General features: G+C 39.3%; 1 protein-coding gene across 1 annotated transcript in view; it reads left to right on the top strand.

The window, feature by feature from the left end:
• Dnah8 (dynein axonemal heavy chain 8) overlaps positions 1 to 26,126 on the top strand; it is a 252,532-nt gene that overhangs the window by 11,259 nt on the left and 215,147 nt on the right. Inside the window, 8 exon segments of the mRNA XM_047558191.1 lie at positions 2,593 to 2,706; positions 7,965 to 8,072; positions 10,880 to 10,981; positions 14,534 to 14,680; positions 21,066 to 21,263; positions 23,321 to 23,397; positions 24,749 to 24,848; positions 25,585 to 25,704. Coding sequence (XP_047414147.1) covers positions 2,593 to 2,706; positions 7,965 to 8,072; positions 10,880 to 10,981; positions 14,534 to 14,680; positions 21,066 to 21,263; positions 23,321 to 23,397; positions 24,749 to 24,848; positions 25,585 to 25,704 — 966 coding nt within the window.

Here is a 26,126-nt window from a genome sequence, read left to right as displayed (position 1 = left end):
ACTGTTAGATCAAGCTATATAATTTTTCCAAAATGTTCATGTATCAGATTTAATCTGATCATTTCTTATAAACAAGTTTTTCTTCCTCTGTTTTCTTCCCTCCTTATCTCCTCTCTCCCTCACTTTCTCCCTCCTCCTCCTTTTTGCAGCAACATTCACATACTGTTCATCATTTGATGTGTACAGTTTGGTGTTTTTTTAATGTATTTACATAGTTGTGCAACCACAATCAATTTTGGGGCATTTTTATCACCTTTAAAAGAAACTCCTGGGGCTTGGAATATAGCTCAGTTGGTAGAGTGCTTGCTTGCTTCGTATGCTCAAGGCCCTGGGTTCAATCCCCAGCAACACACACACACAAAGAAACTCCATACCCTTCACCTGTCACCTCCCCATCTTTAACCTCTGGCTCCCAGTCCTAAGTGACTGCTAATCTACTTTGTGTCTATACAAATCCTGGACATGTCAGGATTCATAAAATATATAGCCTTTCTTTACTGACTTCTTTCACTGAGGATTTTCAAGATTAATCCATGTTGTAGAATGTATTAGTATTTCTTTCCTTTTCATGGCTGAGTAATATTCTGATGTATGGACAGTACTGCATTTTGTTTATCAGTTTGAACATTTGAGTTGTTTCCATTTTTCAGCTGTTATGAATAATGCTTCTGAAAATTCATGCACAACTTTTTGTGTGGACATATTTTGTCATTTCTCTTGGTTATATACCTAGGGATAGAATTTCTGGGTCAAATGGCAACTCTATCATTTTAGGAAAATGATTTCTTTTCTATGTGTATATAAAAGTTGCTGTAATTAAACATTTTTATATATACATGTGCAAATATTTCCCTAGGGTAGACCCTCAACTTCTTCAATATTTATTATCAGTTAAAAACTTTCTTTTTAAAGCTGATTGTGGTGGCACATGCCTGTCACTGGGAGGCTGAGTTAAGTTCAAGGCCAACCTGGGTAAGTCAGAGGTGATGGGGCCTTCTTTGTGTCAGGTTGAGAGTACACGATATCCTTGAGTCTTATTACTGGTGATTGAACTTTGACATTTGGTTAAAGTGGGGTGTGACATGTTTGTATACTGTACATCTATTATATTTGGGGGGGGAATAACTTGAATCTATATAAATATCTTTCCTGGGTAAATCTTGCCTGCAGTAATTATTACTGTGGTATGCTCTTGGTGATTTTCCAGTTCTCTCATTCTATCCACATTCATTGATTAGAATTTTTATGCACGAAGAAGTTGTTTTTCCTCTCCTTTATTTATTTGATAATTTTTTATATTACTATAGTATCATGGCTGGGTGTGGTGGCACACACCTATAATCCCAGCTTCAGGAGGCTGAGGAAGGGAGATTGCAACTTTGAGGCCAGCCTGGGCAACTTATTGAGGCCCTATCTCAAAATAAAATAAAAAGGGGTAGGGATGTAACCAGTAGTATAATATGTGTAGCATGTTCAAGGCCTTGGGTTCAATCTCCAGTGCCAAAGGATATTTATTTCATGTTTTTAGGTTATCATTCAATACTATCATTATTTATTTTGTTGTTCAAATTGCTCCAGCTATGGCCATTGGGAAACCTTTCAGGTTGGTTCCTATGTCCTTATCTGTTCCCTGTGGAATAGGTAGGTTGGTTCCATACCTAGTCCCCTACCGGTTTCTTGGAACACCTTCTCAAGGTGCATGCTTTGTATTCTTTGAGGTTTCATTATGCAAAACTACACCATGCAAGTGGAGATTACAGGAAGAGATTTTTTTGTCTTAGAGTGTTTAGTATTCCTTTAACAGAATATTGAGTGATTTATAAAGGAAGAGGTTTATTTAGTTCATTGTTTGGAAGGTTGTAAGTCCAAGATCATCTATTTGGTCTCTAGTAAGGTCCTTCTGGCTGTGTCATATTATGGTGGATGGCATCAAGACAAGAGCATGTGTGAGTGACAAGTAGCCCTTGTGAAGGGGGATTCAGGGGAACCAACAGGCTCTCTTACAATAATCTGATCTTGCAAATACTAATATAGTCTCATGACAGCTAGAATTTCTGCCAGACAACATTAATGCATTTTAAAGACCTAGTCACCTTTCTTAAAGGTCCCACCACCTCAACACTATTACATTTGAGAATGAAGCACCATAGCAGATTTCTTCTCAAAAAAAAAAAAGGGGGGGGGAACATTTTTATTTTTGTATTTAGAGTTGACTAAGCAGAAGTTATTTGATAATCCTTGAATATGTTGATTTCACATTGAGTTCACTCTGCTGATAACGAATATTTTTTTGGAATAATGTTCTGGTAATGACTCATTCTGGGAAGATCCAGAGCAATGTAATGTTACAGATAACTAGCCCAGAAAAGGGTATTAATTACAAAGGGTATGTTTCTTCAGGTGTAGCAAATCATTTAAGATATTTATAATAATGTAGATACTGTAAGGGAAAGCTATATTAATCAAACTTAATTATCTACTATTTTAGTATATGTTTGATTAGGAAGACAGCTTAATTTTTTTGAATAAACTATAGCATACTGATATATTTGGATTTTTAATGGAATTCTTACACATTTTTTTCCTCCTTAGAATTGGCGTGATTTGGATGCAAGAATCACAGATACAGCAAATGAATCAAAAGATAATGTTAGATATTTGTATACTCTGGAGAAAGTATGTCAGCCTCTCTATAATTATGACCTGGTAAGTATGCTTTTAAAAGTGCAGTCTTAAAAATTGACTTGTATAATTAATGCACTTTAAAACAACTTCAATATGCATGTATTGGGAAAAACATACACTGCCAAAGGTTATTTAAAAGAAATATTTTCCTACCTATATTGGTAATGAATTATAAACTGTATTTAATATTTTAACCCACATTTAAGTATATAGCGTTATTGTAAGTATGACTTCACTTAAACAGTCATACTTACAACTTACATCTTAAACAAGATGAATATATTACTTATCTAATGCTGCATAACAAATTACCCCAGAACAGAGTGGCTTACAGCAGTGAACATTCAGTATGTCACAGTTTCTGTGGACCAGGAGTCCAGGTACAGTGTAACTGAGTGCCTCTGCTTCAGGGTTTCTCATGAAGTTTCAGGCAGGCTGTTGACGGGGGCTGCAGCCTCCGCATGAGGGGAGGCTGACTGGGGAGGGTCCGTCCTAAGCTCACTCACATAGTTGTTGACAGATCTTAGCCCCATCCAGGTGGATAGGATTCTTCATATTACAGCTATTTCCCCCAGGGAAAGTGATTCCGGAGTGAGCAAGACAGTAGATTCAACTTGGAAGCTACCATCTTTTTGTAACCTAACTTGAAAGTGACATCTCACTGTTTCTCTTGTGCTGTGTTGGTTCGGAGCAAGTCAGTAAGTCTGGTCCACACTTTAGGGAAGGGATTATACAAGGGTATGAATACCATGAGGGGGAACATCACTGGGGAGTTCTTGGAGGTTGTATATCATGGTAGATATTTATCAGTTTACAGAGTAGCAAACCAAAGCTCATCATGTCCAGGTGACTTTGCCTGTATCGCTCAGCCAATCAGTGATTCAGGACAGCCCCATCTGCTGTTTCTAGTCTACTTTTCCCATCATATTTCTATAGAGTTCTTTGAAGAACATATTAGCACTGTTCTTTGCGAAAGTTACTATTACTTTTTTTTTTTTTTTTTTTTTTTTTGGTACCAGGGATTGAACCCAGAGGTACTTAACCACTGAGCCACATCCCCAACCCTTTTTTATATTTCATTTAGAGACAGAGTTTTGCCGAGTTGCTTAGGGCCTTGTTAAATTGCTGAGGCTGGCTTTGAACTTGCAATCCTCCTGCCTCGGCCTCCTGAGCTGCTGGGATTACAGGCGTGCAACTATTCTTTTTTTCTTTTTGTACTGGGGATTGAACCCATGGGTGCTTAACCACTGAGCTACATTCCCAGCCATTTTGTATTTTATTAGAGACAGGGTTTTGCTGAGTTGCTTAGGTCTTTGCTAAATTGCCAAGGCTGGCTTTGAACTTGGGACCCTCCTGCCTCAGCCTCCTGAGTTACTGGGACTACAGGCATGTGCCACTGTGCCAGGCTTCTTAATATTTCACATGTATGATGAAAATTACAGAAAACCTCTATCTCTTCTTTAGATATAAATGGGAAATCAAAGAAACTAGTATTTGTTGAGAATGTAGGATGGTGTTTTCCGATCTTTGTCACCTCTTTTGTGAATCACTTCTAGGCAGGAAGGCAGCCCAGACAGTTGTATTTTTAAAGATGCTCATGGGCTCGAGAACCCCCAACCTTTTGTTCGAGGCATTGTGCTGTGTGCTTCAAATATGTCTTCATCTATGTACACAACAACCCTCATTTTAAAGATTAGGAAACTGAGTTTGAGTGTCTCTGTAATTGATGGAACCAAACTTGGGGCTGTTTTCTCTGGCATTCTGAGCTGTATTTTCTCTCTTGTCTCCATGCTGCTGCTTCAAGGTATTCTCTAAGTTAAAATGCTTTCCATATAATTTATATTAGTGTCCAAATTCTGAGTTCAGCATTCTCCATTCTGATTTCTGAAGAGACGGGTTAGACCTTCCACATAGGTGGCAGTGCCGGTCACATGGTTGGTTGACCAAACTTGGGTAAATGGCTGAAATATTTCACTTAGATCTGGGTAAGAGGGAGGTTCAAGTCCTAAGAGGGCATCAGAAAATGAGAAGTTTATGTGGGACAGGAGGGGAGAAAGTGGGCTGGGAGTCCTAGGCAGGCGTAGTTCTTACTTCTTTGTGGGAATCCATTATCTATCAGGGACCCCAAGAGGGAGGATTGGAAGACACATCAGAGGCAGAGTCTTTTAACTGGTGTCATAAAGAGATGATGAACTTAATTCACTTAGTGTTGTTATTTGCAGAAAATTATGACTTTCTTAAACTTCACTCGCTACTCACTTCTACCCCTGATACCAGCAACTGGAGTTCTGTTGGGAAACTTTTCAAAATTTGTTTCATATGAAAACACTGGTATCACCTCTTAGATGATTCTGTGTATAAGACCACGATTAAAGGAAACCGAACTGTATGGTGTTAGAGAAATAGAGCTGTGTCTTGATTCACTCAGCAGCTCGAAGACTTCCTTCTCTAACTTTACAACCTGAACAAAAGAAATACTGCCAAAAAAAGTCAAAGAAAAATTAGAGTTATTACTTTCACAAGCATTTGAGGTTATTCAGAAGAGTTGAGGGTTCAAATATGAAATACACACACACCTGAAGCTTACTCTCAATGCCTATAAGTAGTCCTTGATATAAAAAATAATAGATGTAGTGAACAGAGTAAAATCTTAGCATATCTAATGATGGTTATTGTTGGTCATTATACTGTTCTTTGTACTTTTTAAAAAAATATAAATATTCAGGGCTTTTCACTGTAAAAAGTAAACTTAAAAGAAAGATACAGTGCTTTTTATTGTCAAGAGCTCTGAATTTTGATGTATACTGATTTCAACTTCTTAATGCTAAAGACATATTTAAATTTATATAATTTTAAAATTGTTTAGTTCATCCTAGTAATTTACACTTTGTTCATCTGTTCTTGTCATGGAAATGCCTTATTATTATTATTTTGTTGTTGTTGAGCTTTTTACTGTTTCTGAGGTAGGAAGATTTCAGGCCTTACCTTTTGAAATGACAGCAGTGTTGAAAGTAGTGAGTCATATGATTGCTTCCCACGCATATACCCACTATTGCTATAGTTTCAAAATTTCTTTTTTCATTTCATTTCTTTACTGTCATTGAAAGCAACCATCAATTGCTCTTTAGCTTGTAATTGTGATTTGGGTGGAAAAAGTGCAAAGGATTCCTGCTTCTGTTTCTGGGTCACAAATTTTATGTGCACTTAATGTTTATCGTCCTGGTATTGTGCTTTAAGTGGATTTACTATTATATGGTTCACATATAAAAATGTCTGAACACTGTATCTGGATAGGAGGAATTTTTCATTCAGGGAGCAATTATAAATAATGGTATTTAGTTAGGTGTGGTGATGGTGCATGCTTGTAATCCCAGTGGCTCAAGAGGCCAAGGCGGAAGGATCCCGAGTTCAAGGCTAGTCTCAGCAACTTAGTGAGGCCCTAAGCAACTTAGCTAGACTCTGTCTCAAAATAAAACATAAGAAGGCTGGATGCCAGGGCACATACCTGTAATCCTAGTAACTCAGGAGGCTGAGGCAGTAGGATCCCAAGTTCAAAGCCAGCCTCAGCAACTTGGTGAGGCCCTAAGCAAGCAACTTATTTGGTGAGACCCTGTCTCAAAAAAAAAAAAAAAAAAAAAAAAAGACAGGCTGGGAATGAGGCCCAGGGTTTGAGCATCCCTGGATTCAATCCCTGGTAACAAAAACAAAATGAAACAAAACAAAACCACCTCAAAAGAACAGGCAACAAAAGCAAAAAAGACAAATGAATTATAGTAAACTAAAAAATTTCTGCACAATGAAAGAAGCAATCATCCTAAAGAAGAGACAACCTGCAAAATTGGAGACAATATTTGCAAACTATTCATCTAACAAAAGATTCATATCCAGATTATGTAAGGAACGCAACAGCAAAAAACTCTAATAATCTGATCAGAAAACGGGTGAAAGACCTGAATAGACATTTCTCAAAAGGAGACATATAATCAGTGAAGTTATAGGTCTGATGAAATCAAACACGTCTTAAATGATCCTGTCAGCATATTAAGATGATACATGAAGCTCCTAGGTTAGTGCCTGGCACATGGGAGCACCCAGTGTTTTGTAGTCAGCTTTTTCACTGCTGTGATGAAGGACCTTACCAGAATAATTGTAGAGGAGGAAAAGTTTATTTGGGGGCTCATGGTTTCAGAGGTCTCAGTCCATAGACAGCGGACTCCATTCGTCGGGGCTCGAGGTGAGGCTGAGTGTCATGGTGGAAGAGTGTGGTGGAAGGAAGCAGCTCTCATGATGGTCAGGAAGCAGAGAGAGAGAGATTCCACTTGCCAGATACAAATATATCCCAAAGCCACGCCCCCATTGCCCACTTCCTCCAGCTGCACCCCACCTGCCTTCAGTTCCTACTCAGTCGCATCTGGTGATTAACTCACTGTTTGGGTTAAGGCTTTCATAACCCAATCATTTCCCTCTGCATGTTCTTGCATTGTCTCACACATGAGCTTTTGGGGGACATATCACATCTAGACCCTAACGAGTATGTCATGTCTTAGTCGTATGTACTCTGCTTTGTTCTGCCTTATACTTGATTTACCTGTTTCTGTGAGTCTCTTCTACTCTGCTCTGAGCTCCATGCATAGGTTTCCTATCTTTAGATCACTCCCAATATCTTCAGAACCTGGTGGTACTTAGTAGGTTTGCTGAAAGATGAATCTAATAAGTGAATGGGAGTTGTAGTCTGACTTTTGTTTTTAGCTACCTTTTACCTATTTTCACTTCGCCCTTCAAGGTGTCAGTTTCTTCATTTTCAAAAAGAGAAAATGGAGCTATTGGTCTTTAACGTTGCTTTCACCTCCAAAATTTAAATTTTATTTTCATTTTCTAAAATATTTTTATTAGTTGTTGACGAACCTTTATTTATTTATTTGTATGTGGTGCTGAGAATCAAACCCAGTGCTAGGCAAGTGCTCTACCACTGAGTCATAATCCCAGCCCCCCAAAATTGTATTTTTGAATAAAGATTTTAGTTCAGTACTATAAAAAATTGTAACAATAGTACAGAATTCTCATCACCTAGTTTTTCCTGTTAACAACTCACATCTACCTTGTTATGTTTGTCAAAACAAATGTCCTTTTTATTTTTTCCTGTTCCAGATCAAGTCTGGGGTATCATATTGCATTTGGTGAAATTTGACTTAAATATAAAAATGTTCCAGATAGTATACAGGATTGACTGTTAAACAATAAACATATGATGGAATTCACTTGCTATGTTTCAATTTTAGGTTTCCATGGCACATGGAATACAAAATTTGATTAATGCCATCAGAATGATCCACAGTGTGTCAAGGTATTACAACACCTCAGAGAGAATGACCTCGTTATTTATCAAAGTGAGTTCTAAGGGAAGAAACCACACACCTGAGCCTGTGAAAAAATTAATTATTCTTTCCCTTTGAGCCAGGAAAGGGAATTGGGAAGTGTGGGTACTCTCAGAATTCAGGATTTTAATACTTGGAGTGCATGAGGAAAGATGGATATGGCTGGTGTCAGTTGTACTTCATAGTTGAGGTCATGGTTACCTTCTCCTTGGGGCAGAGGTCAGCTACAAGGCTTTTTGTTTAAATGTGGTTGTTTCCACTGGGTGGGTGACACATACCTGGAATCCCAGTGACTATTTTTAAATAACTAAATAATGCTGTTTGGTAACTTATTCATTCCCAATATTTTTTATTCTGATCAAGAGATAAGGATTGTGTTAGCATCGCTTCTTTTGGTACTTCCACCATCCCAGTGGTTTATATAAAATCTTCCTGTAGAGTCATGTGGTTGTTTTTAAAAAACTGGAAAGTCATTCAAGAAACACATGAATGAGATTTTTTAAAAATATATTTTCAGTTGTAGATGGATGCAATATCTTTATTTATTTTATTTTTTATGTGGTTCTGAGAATTGAACCCAGTGCCTCACACATGCTAGGCAAGTGCTCTACCACTGAGCCACAGCCCCAGCCCTGAATAGGATTTCTTTGTAAATGATTCAAGCAGAATTAAATGTATAAAGTCACATTTCAAAAAAAATTTTTTTAAACGCAAAGTACAAATTTAATCACTATGTCCCAAATAAGACAAGACTCTCTGCCTTCTTCTCATCCGTTCTTCTCCCTCTTTCTTACTATATATGTCCCATACTGGGATTCATTCTTCATTCCAGGTTATCATTAATATTTTTTCAACATTGTGAGTCAATACATATTCAAACTAAAATCCAAGTATTGCTAATTTGTCTAGCAATTTCTTACCACTCTTTTGTGATTTTCATGTCTTCTTCCTTCTTGGATTTATGATTTCTTTTCCTAAAAAAAAAACAAAACTCATCTAGTCTAGTTTATTCTTTCAGAGAGGGTATGTCAATGGTGAACTTCCTCAATTCCTACATGTATTAGAAGAGTTTTATTTTGTCCTACCATTCAAGTGCAGGTTTGACTGGGATTCTAAGTTCGACATCATTTTCACTTGGAACTTTGAAGACATTGCTCACCTGCTTTCTAGTGTCCAGTACCGCTGATGAGGTGCTGGGGGTTAATGTGATTCTTTTTTTTTTCCTTTGTATGTAACTAGTTTTATTCGCTGGAAGCCTTTTGGATTTTTTTCTTTATGGTTGAGCGTCTCAAATTTCAAATTGATGTGGTTGTTTTTACATTTATCTTGTTCTATACTTGCTGGTTTCTTTCAGTTCAAATTATTTTTCATTCCTGGGAAATTTTTGTTTTTTTGCCTTTGGTTATTCCTGACTCACCTGTTTAATTTATTCTCTCCCTTTGAATCTAACTTCTTTTTCTCTTCATTTCTTTTTCTCTTCCCATCTTTTTAATTAAAAAAATTTTTTTAGTTGTAGATGGACACAACGTCTTTGTTTATTCATTTATTTTCATGTGGTGCCTAGGATTGAACCCAGTGCCTCACATGTGCGAGGGAATCACTCTACCACTGAGCTACAGCCCCAGCCCCTATGTTCCCATTGTTGTTCTTGGTTTTCAGCTCACTCATTTGTTCTTCAACTGTGTACCAGCTGCAGTCAATTCATCAGTACAATTTATTATTTTTATTTTTTATTTTTTGCCATGCTGGGGATTGAACCTCAGGCCTCACACATGCCAGGCAAGTGCTCTACCACTGAGCTACACTCTAGCCTTTTTATCTTGTTTTGAGAAGAACAAATTACAGTTTCCATATTCTCTAGTTGTCTTCTTCTCATGGATGTAAAATCCCCTCCTATCTATTTTGTGAATTAATTTAGTTAGTAAAAGGTATTTGAAGAGATTTTACACGTCTTTTCTGCATTTCCTCTCTTTGTTGAGTTCGATGTCTCTGCTCTCATGCTCATTTTCTTCAGTTACTCGATGATTCTTGCCAGTTGTACGTAGTGACTGTAGCTTGTCTTTGTGAGGCCGTGTGACTTACTGTTGGAAGGTGAATGTGGACAGGCTTTTCTCCCATGTGGCCACCTGGACTGCAGCAGCTACCCGGGACGTGGCCATACCTCTTCAAAATTGGTGCAGGTTCATGACTTTGTCCTTTCAGCAAATGACATTGTTGCCTCCTGTACAAGTTGCTCTAAATTTAGTGTGTAGCGTCACAGCTGAGGGGGACCTCACGCTGTCGCTGATCTTGGGATTTTCCCAGACCCATTTCATCTTCACAGTAGCCTTTTCCAGATCTGGGTTCTGGTTTTCTCTCATCGTCTTTCCCCTTCCTTCCTGCAGATCTGATGTAGTGTGCATTCTGTAATTTTAGGGATTTCCTAAAATTCTGCTTGTCATTCTGACATCTTGATCTAATCTCCAAATGGCCATCCTTATTTTCTTCACAATTTTATGGCATATGAGAGGTGTTTGCATGTTGAAGAAAAGGAATCACTTGAATGAGAACAAAAACGAATTGGGGAGGAGTAGACAAATGGAAAATGTAGTTGACTTTGAAATACATGGCCCCAGTGACATTGACTTAACACAGTAGGTAAATGTGACTTTGGGTTTCCTTTGTTTTATCTGGAGCTTGTATTACTTTATCTCTCTTGGTATTTTGTGGTTTCTTCACTCCTCAAGTATACTGTTTACCATATGTTTATGTTTGTGCTTTTAAAAACACAGAACTTGTATCATTTGCCTATAGTTATTTTGGACCTAAATTTATTTTAGGTAACAAATCAGATGGTGACAGCATGTAAAGCATATATTACTGATGGAGGAATAAACCATGTTTGGGATCAGGAAACGCCAGTCGTACTAAAGAAAATTCAGGTTGGTAGAAATATTTTTATTTTCATAAAGTCAGGATTTCACCATCTGGACCAGTTTTGTTTGTTTCATTCCTTCACATGACATGTTAATTTTTGACACAATCTCATACACAGTGGTGAGAATATAAACAATGTCATTTACCTATCACTCTCTGGCAGTGAGAGGAGCAGGTCCAAGTGACGGGAAAGTGGGAAAACTCTGACAGGCTCGAACTAGTAGATTGACTGTGCTTGAAGGAAACACAGGGAACCCCCTGTGAGGGCAGAGGGAGTAGCTGCTTTGGTGAGACAGAAGAAATGCATGAGCAAAGCAGCAAAGAGGAAGCAAGCCGAGGCCTGTGCATGGCCAGCATCTAAGACGGCAGTGAAATCAGTTGTTGAAGGTGGAAATGGCAGTGTCATTGGAGGAGAGGATTGGTGTGAAATTCCTGACGAAAGGCCTAAGCTTCTTTTCTGCGGGACCAAACTCAAGATGGGAAGTCAGTACCAATCACCTGAACATGTGCTCTCCCGGAGTCGAGAGAACTGACAAAGGACGGAGTCTTCAGAATGACTTGAAGCTCAACAAAAAGCTGACAGATAGAAGAGTTTTTCAATAATTTAAAAAAGAAGATGAACCAGGGCTTCCAGTCAGTCGTACAGCCCCTTCAGTACAACTGGGAAGTCAATCACAGGTGTGCCTTTTGTGAGGACAGAACAGAAGTGTTGGGGTCAAGCTTTGAAAATGGACTCAGTAAATACCTAACGGATGGGTGTCGGGGAGAAGAGCAGAAGCTGGCGGGACAAAGGAAAGGGCACAAGAAACAACCGGGGGAGCTTGTCGAGATGGCGAAGGCAGCAGAGTGCTCAAGGGTGAGGAGGCAGGAGGAGCCAAGTAATGACTTCATGGCATACTTGGTCCCGGGTGCATTTCCAGAATAAAACTGAGGTGGGCGCTGTGGCCCACGTCTATAATAATCCCAGAGGCTTGGGAAGCTGAGGCAGGAGGATCGCAAGTTCAAGATCAGCGTCAGTGAAGCCCTAAGCAGCTTGTGAGAGCCTGTCTCAAAAAAAAAAAAAAAAAAAAAAAAAAAAAAAGGCAGGGGTGTTGGTGGGGTAGTGACTGGGATGCAGCTCAGTGGCTAAACACCCCTGGGTTCAATCCCTGCTACAAAATAAAACAAACCAAACAAAAAAAAGAATAGAAAAAGGAAAAAAAAAAAAAAAGAAACTAAAAAAACGGAATAAAACTGAGGATTAGTAGTTCTGAGCACCTTTTCACATGCCTGTTGGTATGTCTTTTTAGGGGCTGGAGTTGTGGCTCAGTGGTGGAGCACTTGACGAGCCAGTGTGAGGCATTGGTGTTCGATTCTCGGCACCACATTAAAAAAATAAAGAAGTAAAATATAGAGGTATTGTGTTCATCTACAACTAAGAAAAATATTGAAAAAAGAGAAATGTCTTTTCAGGTCCTTTGCCCATTTTTCAATCAGGTTATTTACTTTCTTGCTATTGAGTTGTTCAGAGTTCCTTATGTATTTTGGATATAAATCCCTTGTCAGATGCATGGTTTGTAAATACCGTCTCTCCACCCTTTCACTTATTTCCTTTACTGTGCAGTTTTTAAATCCATGTGTTCTATTTGTGTATTTTTGCTTCTGTTACTTATACTTCTGGAATAAAAAAAACAAAAAAAAACAAAACAAAACAAAAAAACCACAGCCCAGACCAATGTCAAAGAACTTGTCCCTTACGTTTTCTTCTATGAATTTTATAGTTTCATATCTTAATCTTTAAATCTTTAATCTGTTTGAGTTGATTTTGTATACTGTGTGAAATAAGAGTTCAATTTCATTCTTCTGTATGGGGAAATTCAGTTTTCCTTACACAGTTTGTTGAAAGGATGTCCCTTTCTCTACTGTGCCATCTTGGCACCCTTACTGGAGATCGGTTGACCCTAATGCCTGGATTTATTTCTGGTCCTTCTCTTCTGTTGTTCCGTATGTCTGTTTTCAGGCTGGTACCATTCTATTTTGATTACCATAGCTTTGTAATACATTTTGAAGTCAGCCTGTATGATGTCCCCAGCTTTGCAATTTAAAATGACCATGTCACCTGACTCCTATCAGAATGTCTGTTATAAAGATGACCAGATAACAAGCACTGGTGAGAATGTGGAGAAAAGGGAACTCTTGTGCACCGTTGGTGGGAATATAAATTGGTGTAGTTGTTATGGAAAACAGTGTGAAGGTGCCTCAAAAAATTAAAAATAGAACCACCATATGATCTAGTGCTCCCTCATGTGGGTGTACATCCAGAGGAAATGAAATCATTGTGTCAAGGAGATAATCTGCATTTTCATGTCCATTGCAGCATTATTCACAATAGCCAAGACAGGAAACAACCTAAGTGTCCATCAACAGATGAATGGATAAAGGAAAAAATATATGCACAGTCATGGACCACATAATGATACTTTGGTCAACAGTGGACCGTCCCCTGAGATTATAATGTAACTGCAAGATTCCTATATGCTAGTGATGTTCTAGCTATGGCAGAATAATGGCCCCTCCAAAGATGTTCATGTTCTTATCCCCAGAACCTGTCAAAATGTTATGCTACATGGCAAGGGGGAGTTAAGTCTGCTGATCATCTGTCCTTGGTGTGGGGATTGTCTAAGTGGGTCCAGTGCAGTCATCAGAGTCTTCGTATTGGAAAGAGGGAGGTGGAAGTGACAGAACTAGAGAGATGGTAACATGATAAAAATTAAACTGGCCCATGGTAGCACTGAGAAAGTTTAACATTGAAAAGAGGAGCTTGGTTTTTAGAAAATGTTAGCTTGACATGGTAGTTAATTCCTACTGAACCCTAGTGACTATCCTCTTTTTTATTTCTACTCAGTTCATTGATGATACCTTAGGCTTTACAAATTAAAACAATAATAAGATGCACCTCACTCCTATTAATGACTGGGCAGTGGTATGTTTGCACTCAAATGTTAGGATTTCAGCAATACTCTAATCCAAGACTTTATGATCTTGGACTGGGGATGTAGCTAAGTGGCAGAGCACTTGTCTAGCAAGTGTAAGGCCCTTGGTTCAATCCCTAGTACTGCCAAAATAAAATAAAATAAATCCTTTATTATCTCCTTTTGGAGAAATGATGGTTGGATGATAAGTTATTACAAAGTCTTCATGTTTTATGTATGTGTATATCAAGAATGCTGATGCAAGAAGGATGCCAGATGAATAAGAAGTCTTGACAGATAACTTCTGGGTCTCTTGGGAGTTGTAATTAGCCATGAAAGTATGAAAACAAATAGTAGGTGTCATAGTTTGATGTAGGACAAGGGAAAATAATGAGGATGAAGAGATGAAAACACTGTGTGTATTTAAAAAACTATATTGGTCTTCCCTGGCTTTGAATATGTAGACAGAGAACTTGAACTTGGTGAACAGCAGCAGCCCGTTTGAGGGGCTAGCACCATCAATTCTGTGTGAGGATAGAATTTCTGAATTTTTGATTTGTGAACAAACATCTCACCACCCCTCCCCTTCCTGTGATTCTCTTGTAGGATTGCATTTTTCTATTCAAGGAATATCAGTCATCTTTTCACAAAACAAGGAAACAGATTTTAGACTCATCAGGGGAAAAATCTTTTGAGGTTTCAGAAATGTACATATTTGGGAAATTTGAAGCTTTCTGTAAAAGACTGGAGAAGGTAAGTGTTATGCAGTCACAGGGCCCCCCTCCCACCCCCACAAATGACCTGCTTGGTTATTTCATGCTTTATGTAGTGTTGTTGAAAATTATTGTTCCGGATCTCTTGTCTCACTGTTGATGTGAATCATCTGATTAAATTAGTCACAAATCACTGCATTTATTATAATATTTTAATCTTTAGTTACTGCCTTTTTCCAGGCACATACCAACTATTGCAAACTTTCACATCTCAAGACTTCAATTCCACTTCCATGTTAAAAACGTCTGCCCTTGACCATTAGGTTAGGCTGTGAGATGAAATACCTGCAGATGCCTGGCAGAACCCAGTCTTGTGCAGTGTTTGCATGTCTAGTGTCTCCTCTTTCTGGGCCTGTGTACATGGAGACATTGTATGGGGGATGACTTTGTTGAGCAGGTATGGGTGGGGAACTTCTGCACCTTTTATTTCATTTATTAAGGCTGACTGAGGGGGAACGATGTTTTTTCAGGGATATAGGAAAGCTGGTACCAGAGGTTCCTTGGAGTCAGCCTTTGGCAAGTCTCTAAAGATATCACGTAGCCAGCCCTCATCCCACCCGACTTTTTTCAAACTCCCTGGATCCTGGTAGTGTTTAGGATCCTATTCATCTTTTGTTGGAAAGTGGGGGGGTGAAGGGACACGATATAGGTTGAAGAGCATTTCCCAGACATGTCCAGAGGTCAATTTTTATTTGTAATCTCCTGATCCAACCAGAACAGGAAAATAGAGAACCAGTTGACTGAGGGGGTTCCTTACTACATATTTCTATGGGGCTTTGTTTGCTTGTTTGTTTCTTACCAACTTTATTGAAACAAAGTTCACATTTCATACAGTTTACCCATTTAAAATGTACAAGTCAATGGTTTCTAATATTTTCACACAGTTGTATAACTATTGCCACAATCTGATTTTAGAGAGATGATTAGATATTTTCATTCCCACTGAACACAACCTGGATCTATTAGCAATCACACCCTATTCACCCCTCTTCCCATGCCTAACCACCCACTAATCTACTTTGTCTCTAATAGATGTCTATGTTGGACATCTCATATAGACAGGATCATATGATATTTAGTCTTTTGGCTTCTTTCATTTAGCATCATGTTTTCAAGTTCATCTGTGTTGTAGGGCTACATTTTATTGCAGATTGTTGTGGTATGGATATACCACATTTTATTTATCCATTCATGATGGACATTTGGGTTGCTTCCTCTTTTTGACTATTAGGAATAATGCTGATACAAACATTCCTGCTGGGGATTGAACCAGGGCCTTGTGCATGTACAAGTTTTTAATATGGATCTATGTTGTTATTTCTCAGGTGTCTACATAAAAGTGGAATTGCTGGGTCATATGCCAACTCCATATTTCATCATTGTTGTTGAGACAGGGTCTAAGTTGCCCAGGTTGGTCTCAAACTGTGAGGCTCAAGTGATCCTCCCTCTGCAGCCCCTTAAGTAGCTGGGTACAGGTGCATGCCACTGCACCCCAGTGGCAACTCCATATTTAACTTTGAGGAACCACTAAACCTTCCAAAGTAGTCGCATGAGTTTATGTTGTAATTAGCAAGGGGTAAGGGCTGTTTCTCCACATCCTCTACAACACTTGTTATTACATCTGTCCTCCTGAATTTGACCATCCTAGTGGGTGTGAAGTGGTGTTGATTTTCCCTGAGAACTAACAGTTTCGAGCATCTTTTCATCTACTTTTTGTCCATTTGTTTTTATTCTTTGGCGGAAAGTCTGTTCAAATGTTTTGCACATGGTGAGTTGTTTGTATTTTTATTGTTGAGTTGTAAGCATTCTTTATTTAAGTCCCTTATGAGATTTATGATTTGCAAATATTTTCTTTAATTCTGTGGATTATCTTTTCCCTCTCCTCAGAGTGCCCTCTGAAGCAAAAGTGTTTAATTTTTATGAAGTTCAACTTACCAGTTTTTTTTTTCTGTTGCTTGTGCTTTTTGGTGCCATATCAAAGAGATTGTTGTACAAGACTGATTTGTGAACAGTAGAGATTTTGGGGGCATATGGTCATTTAGGATATCAGCATAGGTCAAATTAATAAATAGGCCCCATTGGTCAGAACTTGTTCCACAATGATTCCCTCTCCCCACTTCTCTTTCTTTTGTGGTGCTGGGGATTAGGGATGGAACCCAGGGCCTCGTGCATGTTAGGACAGTGCTCTACCACTGAGCACATCCCAGCCCATACTGGTTCTGATCCACTAGAGCATAAATGTTGGAGGGGGTCCTAGGTACCGTTAATTTTCCTGGAACAAGGAACCTTGCCAACTTGGACACAGCTTGGTACATCTTAATAGCCTAATAGCAGTAAAGATCCTTGGTGGCAGGTCTGATTCTAGGCAGAATGGGCATCCATCTGTGAAAAGCAGCCTGGGCATTCCTTTGGTGCTGGGGGTGGTGGTAATAGATAGTTGCATTAGCTGTACTTCCCTTTCTCTGGGGAGACCTTGTTTCTTGTTTTAAGAATAGAAAGTCAAGTCATAAGGGCTCAGCCATCAGAGCTAAAGCGGCAATCCCCAGAGGCCTTGCCTGAAGTGTATTCTGATTGCTAGGTTGTTCCCACTCCTCTGAACTGAGATCCCTTGAATGACTGGCATTTCTCCCAGGTATAATTGGTGAATATTGGCATCTATACCCTCAAATATTGGGTTGTCAAACTTATTCTGAATTATGGCCAGCATTTAGCCTGGTTGGGCCTCTCTTTGCTGAGTGGGGCACAGTAGGCACTCCCGTTGGACTACCCCGTGAGCTCTTTTAAAAATTTCTTTTTTTTTTTGAGTTGTAGATGGACATCATGCCTTATTTTATTTGTTTATTTTTACGTGGTGCTAAGGACTGAACCTAGTGCCTCATGCGTGCTAGGCAAGTGCTCTGCCACTGAGATACAGCCCCAGCCCCCTTTGTGAACCCTTAAATAGTTTAGAAGGAGAGCCCAAGGGTTAAGCTCAGTCAGTGCCTACTAGAAAAAGCTGAGATTCAAAGTCAGAATGACGAGCCGGATGCATGTCCAGTAGTGGCGCATGCCTGTAATCCCAGCAGATCGGGAGGCTGAGGTGGGAAGATGGCAAGTTTGAAGCAAGCCTCAGCAACTTAGCAAGACCCTGTCTCAAAAATAAAAAAAATAGAGGGACTAGGGATATAGCAAAGTGATAAAGCAACCTGGGCAGTCTCCAGTACCAAAAAATCAGTCAGTCAAAGTCAGAGTGACCAAGTGGCAAAGTCTGAGGACCTATAGGACTGAGCCTGGGGCTGGAGAGCTAAGACTTCAGACTTGGCCTGAGACCTTTAAGGAACAAATGCAGAAAAAGGTTCTAATATGTCAGCATTAGGATGCCTGAAACACCTTTTTTTTGGTAGGTAGAAACTTGATGGTGCGTTGAATGATAGTCTGTCTTAAAGAGCCAGAATTAAGTGTATACAATAATCTTTGCTGCTGCTTCCTGCCATGTGAATATTGGTGTTTCCCAGAGTGAGAGTTTTGTATGTTTTTCCTGCTGAAAATTTGTGGGAGAGAAAAAAAGGAATGGGAGCTGGTATTGCTGGGGGGAGATTTAAGGAACAGGAGCTAGGAAATGAGGTGTAGGTCATGACACATGGTGACCCTGGGATGAGAGGATCATAGCAGACTGAGAACTAGGAAGGGTGCCTAGGTCAATGAGCTGGAGAAAGGATTAAAACTGATTGTCAGAACAGAAAGGTCAAGAGTTGATGAAGAGAGTTGGTGTTCTCCAGTTCTATCCATTAACCAGCAGATGCCATAATTTCACTCTTCTTTATGGCTAAGTAATACTCCATTGCGTATACATACCACATTTTCTTTATACATTTGTTGATGGGCATTGGGACTGGTTATGTAACTTGGCTAATGTGAATTGTACTACTATAAACATGGATATGGCCATATCTCTAGAGTATGCTGATTTTAGATCTTTTGGATATATATCAAGAAGTGGGATAGCTGGGTCATATGGTGGTTCCATTTCTAATCTTTTGAGTGATCTCCATACTGTTTTCCAGAGTGGTTGCACTAATTTGTAGTCCCACCAACATTGTGTGAATGTACCTTTTCCCCCATATCCTGCCAGCATTTATTAATATTTGTGTTCATGTTGATTGCCATTCTGACTGGAGTGAGATGAAATCTCAATGTAGTTTTGATTTGCATTTCTCTGATTGTTAGAGATGTTGAACATTGTTTCATATATTCATTGTCCTTTTATTTTTCCTATTTTGAAAAGTGTCTGTTGTTTTGACCATTTATTAATTGGGTGATTTTTTTTTTGTGTGTTAAGTTTTTTGAGGTCTTTCTTTACATATTCTGGATATTAGTCCCCTGTCTGAGGAGCAGGTGGCAAAGATCTCCCAATCTGTAGGTTCTCCCTTCACAATATTAATTGTTTCCTTTGTAGGTTTTTATGTTGATGTCATCCTGCTTGTTGATTCTTGGTTTGTTTCTTGAACTTTAGGAGTTTTGTTAAGGAAGTCATGCCTGTGCCAATATGTTGGAGTGTTGAGCCTTCAATTGTAGTTTCTGGACCCAGAAAGTAAAGGGTCAAATATTTTCTCTTATATGCAGAAGCTAGACCAAAATAAGGGAAACAAAAAAAGGGAGGGAATCCCATGGAGATAGAAGAGAGTCAGTGGAGTAGAGGAAGGGCGTTGAGAGGGAGAGAGGAGGGATGGGAAAAGGGAGAAAAGGTGGAACGAATCTCACTGGACTCTCTCTGCACATATATGAATATACAGTGAATTTCACCTTTACGAATATCTATAATGCTCTAATTAAAAAAAAAAAACACTCTAAATAAATAGAAGAAAGAGCAGTAGAGTAGAGGAAAGGGAACAAGGAGAGGGAGGAGGAGAGGGAAAAGGGGCACTGGGGACTAAACTGGAGCAAATTATATTCTGTGTGTAATCATCTCTGAATGAACCCTGGTATTATGTAATTGTAGTACACTAATTGAGAGAGAAAGAGAGAGAAACGAACTCTGGTGAAAAAGGCAAGACCAGGACAAATGAGCTGGGTTGCGGTCATGGCTGTTTCTATTGCCGCATGGTGAGGGAATTATCACTGGATAGCTGAAGGGGCAAGAGTGGGACCAGCCGCTGTCTCAGCCTCAAGATAACCCCTCATCCTACCCCTGGACAAAACAGAGGCTGTGTTAATGACAGGAATCTTGTCCTGAGTCTCTGGCTCTTGGAGCCAGGTGGTAGAAGGAAGGGTGAAGGGCAGAGTGTTAGCAGGTTAGAATAGCCGAGCAGGCTGGGAGTTTTGTTTTTCCATTCGTTTTGGCTTTTAAAGTAGACGGGTGTAGTGTTATGTAGGTGTTAGGAGGAGCTCCGGGTATTTCCTGTGTTTACATGGAGTATGCATAGCGTGCTGTAAGTTCCAGGTGACCTTGTTTCCTCCAGGTTTGGATACAGTGATTTTTGGAAGCGTGAGGAAACAGTGGCAGAAGAACAGCAGTTGCTCTGGAAACAGCCCTTCTGTTTTCAGATGTGCACAGGACTTCATGTGAAGCCTGCTGGTGGTGGGAGGACAGCAGAGTTGTCTTCATGGTGTGTGGTGATTGGAGGAGTCCCTAAAAACAGGCTTATTTCCTTTCTCTCCCTGGAGAGCTTTGAGCATCATTCTTTAATGCAGGAAACTAAACGGGGAATAACTGAGGAAGATGAAGGAACCAAGTAGCCTGTGGATGTAAGATTTTTGGGGTGTAGTATGTGCCGCTGGTACACAGAGAGAGAGGTGGCCATTTCTGATTCTGAGTCTTTCCCAGGGCTCCTAGGGGGTTAGAAGCGATTGCTGTCATCCTTCAGGCTTCTAGGGCTGAATGCAGGTGTCAAAGTAAGAACGAGGATTTGTGTGGAGGTCACAACTATGGTGAAGGCCAGCAGCCGTGGTGATCCAGTAGAATGATTTCTAGAAAATCCTCAAGAACAAAAGAATGAAGCCGTTTGAGTCAAGGTCTCATTCTGCCTCACCACATGAAAAAGTGATTCGCTTCTGAGAAAGGTGGTAAAACTCTCTCTGGATATGATAGAACATCATCTGTCATAAAAAGTCTTAGAGCAGTAAAGATAGGTGGCAGAGCTATGTCTTCCACTTTCATCTCCTCTGGTAGGTCTTATCTAAATGAATCTAGAGCCTGTCTGTTGGTTTGACTTTGTAACTAATGATTCATTAAGAACTCATTTTAGAGAAGGGGCCTAATATCTCATTTTTAAAATAGACAGTGGCATTGGCCGCAGCTGTAGCTCAGAGGTAGAGTGCTTGCCTCGCCAGTGCTGTTTGACCCCAGCGCTGCCAATAAATAAACAGATAACATTTCTCTTTTTAAGATTACAGAAATGATAACTATTGTTCAGACATATTCATCCTTGAGTAATTCTACAATAGAAGGAATAGATATCATGGCAATAAAATTCAAAAATATTTATCAAGGGGTTGAGAAAAAGCAATATGACATTCTGGATCCAAGGCGGACAGAATTCGACAAAGATTTTGTAGACTTCATGACAAAAATCAATGCTTTAGAGGTAAGTGGTTATACATGCTCTTCCTTAGGAAAGCTGGACTAGTCAGTAGAGCTGTCCTGTATTTACTGTAAAGATTCACATAGAGTAAATGTTCACATATTTACTATTATGTTAAATTCCTGTTGCGAATTGATAAAAATGTTTGCAGTGTGAATAATTTTTAAGCGAGTTCACAGATATTTTCCAACTTTTTGTTTTAATGAAAAATGAAAATATACAATGCCAGATGTCAGCGAATAACCAGACGCCTAAAGGGCCATTAGAGCTATGGTTCATTTTAAATTTATTTTAGAATTTGCATTTCATTTTTGTTGTGCCAAGGAGCCAGTGTAAGAATATATTTGTGGTCCTTATTGTTTCCGTTTGGAGAGATTTGAGGGCAGATGGAGAAGGTGGGTCACTCTCCCTTTGGTCTTGTGCCTTAAGCCTGCGTTCTTCCTGCAGCCAGGGAGGGCAGCTCTGAAGAGACCTCATATCCTGTGTGTCATAGATTAAGGGACACCAGAAGCATGAGGAGGAGGAGTCAAAACATGTTAGATGAGACTGTGTCGTATTTCTTACTTTTTGGGCTTATATGACTTCAGTTCTATTCTAACTGAAAACTACCATTGAACCAAGTTCAGCCCCAGGAAATCATCTCCTCTTTGCTGTGGAACAACTTGGAGACATAGGCAGGGAGGAGAATATTCTTGGTCTCCTTTATGCATCTGAAATTCTTGCCATGAAAGTGAGAAAAAAAAAAAATCAGTTTCGGACTGAGGATATAGCTTGGTGGTAGAACACTTGCCTAGCAAATCCAGGGGTTTGGGTAAAAGATACCCAGCACGCTGCATACACACACAAACACACACAGAATCATATTTTTGTTACATTTATTAATTTTAAAAAACTATGTTACATATAATCTGGGCAATATAAATTTAAAAATCCCTAAAATTCTACCATTCTAATAACAGCACTTTTTATTTTTGGCATAGATTTCCTTTCAGCTTATGAAAATTAGATTCTTTGATATTCTTACTTTTAATTTTGGGTTAGTTGAGTACAATAGAGTTTGCTTCCAAAATGCATTGGGAGTTAAATACTTATGGCAAGGGAGATTTTTAAAAAACTTGTTATCTCTTAAATTATTTTTAAGACTTATTAATAAGGGTTTTTATGTTTTAGAAGACATATTGTGGCCCAAGATACACATTTTAGCTTTTGGTAAATTCAGAGGCCAGATTAGCCTTTTAACAGATAAGTTGCTTGACGAGGCAGTGTTTTAATTTTCCTTCCTTTTCCAATGTTCAGTTCATGGGTGTGCTATATATTAGTAGATCTAACCAATTCAGTCTGTAAAAATAATTTGCAAAGTGATTTGGCTCCCTCTTTTGGGTACCAGCAGTTTGGAGTTCACTTCTTGGGATAGGTAGGAGTTTTGGAAAACATTCTCTGCTGTTTGTTCCTCCTTAGCAGTGGCAAAGATATTTCTGGGAGTAGTTGTGTTGGAAAATGATATTCTTGCCCTGGTGTGTACAGTGTCATTACATTGTTCTATGAGCACGCTTAGACATTCTAAATGTCCCAAAGAAAATTGTTTGGCAAGGGACACTCCTTTCATAAATTCTCTAACCAGGGATATCAGTAATGAGCTGCAAATGGAAAACACATGTGACTTTAATTTTTCTCCACGTGGAGAGAATTAAAGAGAGGCAGGTGAAATTAATTTTAATAATTATGCTTTATTGATCCCATTCATTCAAAATGGTATGATTTTAAAATATCATTAAGATAGAAATCATTAACAAGATATTTTACATCATCTTTTTTTGCACTAAGTCTTTGAAATCCTGCTTGTATTTTACAGTTACAGACATCTTATTCTAAGTAGTTATATTTTAAGTGCTCAGGAGCTACAGCGTGGCCCGTGGCTGTCATGTTGGATGGAGCATTTCTAGATGGGTAGATGGCAGAGAGCTGGGAGGCTATTTTGATTGTAGGGAAGCCATTAACTGTTAAACAAAATGGATCTCTTCCTTAACATAAAAAATCATTTAAGTATTTATATGTTTTAGGTACAGATACAAGCGTTTATGAACAGTACTTTTGGAAAAATCTTATCTTCTCAGCAGGCTCTTCAGCTGCTGCAAAGGTATTTATAATACTTTAAGCAGTATAGTTTCTAGGTGGGACACAAATTATCTGAAAACACAATTTCAAATAAGATACTGTTCAGAAATCTCTCCTACATAAACCTTAATGCTTACAATATTACCTTTCAATTACCACTTAACAGATTGATAAAAATTTGAAATAAAGTATGTTATTTTTTTTCATTGCATTTTTATAGCTGAAAGTCTTTCAATAAGAAGATGAAATTATCTCACATGTTCCCCCACCTGAGTCCTGTACTATGCTCAAGGTTATTTTCCTAGGAGTTATTGGGAAGGGAAAAGATAATGTTTAATTCTACATATTGAAGGGATTTCTGAAAGTGGGATTATGGAAGAGTACAATTTTCCATTTTTCCTGGGGGCTCTTTTTATCTTTTTTGTTTATTTCATTACATATATGTGAGGCGTACAGCGTGATGTTTTGACGTATCTGGCGGAGTGGGTGCTGCAGTCAAGCACTAACACATCCGTCATCTCACACAGTTACCCGCTCTTTGTTTTTGTGTAAGAGCACCTAAAATCTGCCCTCCCAAAGCTTCCTTTCCCTCTCTTCCAAACAGAGGTTCTCCCCCAGTGGGTGAGGAATCTGCATTAGAAGGACAAGCTGAACTAGAGGCCCTGCTCTTCCAGCTCTGGGGTGTGGGGCTCAAGACCCATGTTGGGGCCCTATTGGAACTCTTCTGGGAGTCAGAGGGTCTGGGTTTGGGTCTGGCTTGTCACAGTTCCACATGGATGTTAGGATGGCTCATACCTTGAGAGACCCTCGTGAGATTCAGACATATAGTGATTCTGATGAGTGACAGTACTGTGCACGCTGCTGTCAATTCATTTTATTATCAGAACATGGTGGTTCTGTTCCTTCCTGTGCGTCTCTTATTCTCTGAGTGCAAGTGCTGTTCAGACAGCGTTGTTATGGTGGCTGTGGTTACTGGGAATGACATGGGCACTAACACTGGCAGAGGTACCTTTACTGAGCCATCCTCCACTCTTCTCTTTCATGTCAGCTTTAATGTCACATTCTTGGGGAAGTTTGTCTTGACGCCTCAGACTTGGCCAGGTCCCCCTGTTAGATGCATCTCCAACCTCCTCATAATTTACATCCTTGCTCAAGTAACTCTTGACTGATAGCTGCCTTTTCCATAAGATGACCCTAAGCTCTGGAGAGCTCGGGTGCCCCCGCCTGGCCTCTTTCATCACTGGACATCCCAGGAGAGTGTGTGAGCCCGGTGTGAATGTCTGTCAGGTAGTTGAACCCGTGGTTAGTACTCGGGCATCTCTGAGGTCTATTTCTCACTTCCTGTTAAATTACTCAGCGTGAATTACTTTTAGATTTCAGAAGCTGAACATTCCCTGTCTTCAGTTAGAAATCAATCACACAATCGAGCGAATTCTCCATTATTATGTGGCTGAACTTGAAGCTACGAAAAAGGCAAGTGGCATGTTTATGAATTGGAATGATGCGTGGTACAAAAGGAAGAAAATCTGAAGGCATTTACCCTCACTCTCCTTGCCTCAGTTTTTAAAAAAATGTTTTCCTAAGTTGTAGATGGACCCAATACCTTCGTTTTATTTATTTTATGTGGGGCTGAGGATCAAACCCAGTGCCTCCCTGGTGAGGCAAGCGCTCTGCCACTGAGCCACGACCCCAGCCCCCGCACTGCACCAAGCTTTTCAGAGCGACTCTCACTGCTGAGGACCTTCGAGGTTCCCTTCGGCTTGGGGGAAGGCACCGGCGGGGCATGTCACTGCACAGCCCAGTCGACACCTCTCTGCTCTTAAGAACTAGCTGTCTTTTTGCCACAGTAGTCAGGTGTGTATATAGCAGAACCCACTTAAGTTAGTATTTTTTCATATAGAAATACAGGCTCTGGAGAATAGATATGACAGATATGCTTCTTCTTTTGAATGTCTCCTTAAAATTTGGGACAAGGACAGAAAAAATAGGAAATAAAGGTGAAGAGAGAATTCAATATCACATACTGTAAACATCATTGTTTACAATCATTGGGCTTCAGGTTATCATCTCTGAGGTGCAGTTATGTAATTAGTGACCCCTTCTATATACAACATGTGAATAATGGTTACATAACTGTACAAATGCAATTGTAAAGTTTTTGCCTTCTCTACTGTAGAATTCAGAATTGACACCATATTTTTAATTACAGCTTTATCATTCTCAAAAAGACGACCCCCCTCTTGCTCGCAATATGCCCCCTATAGCAGGAAAGATACTTTGGGTGAGGCAGCTCTATCGCCGGATAAATGAGCCCATCAACTATTTCTTTGTAAGCCAATAATTACATTTATAATATGTGTATTTTGGTGATTTTAATACAAAATTGCTTTGCAGGTACATTTTATCCTGTAATATTTGTGCCTGATAAGGTGGAGTCAGTTCTTGACTGGGCAAAGAAAATTTAGCTTATAAATATGCTTGAGACTCAGTCAGTTCTTTTGTGTTTAGTAGATAAGCCAGTTCAATTACAGTTATCTCAAAGTTGGTGCATCTTATAATGTTATGTCTTTTAATAATACAGACACTTTATAAAGGTTTTTTAAAAGTAATTGTTTGAGAATGCTATAAAGCACTGTCCCAGTGTGAAGCTTACTTCCATGTGTGGACAGATAGTTCACTGATAGATATTTAATGAAGGCGAAGACACGCTGGCTGTATTCCTGCATGAAGAGCTGAGTGTGAGAAAGAGCA

This window comes from Sciurus carolinensis, chromosome 7, assembly GCF_902686445.1.
Source record: "Sciurus carolinensis chromosome 7, mSciCar1.2, whole genome shotgun sequence".
NCBI classification, from domain to species: Eukaryota; Metazoa; Chordata; class Mammalia; order Rodentia; family Sciuridae; genus Sciurus; species Sciurus carolinensis.
This window is presented reverse-complemented; position numbering and strand designations above follow the sequence as displayed.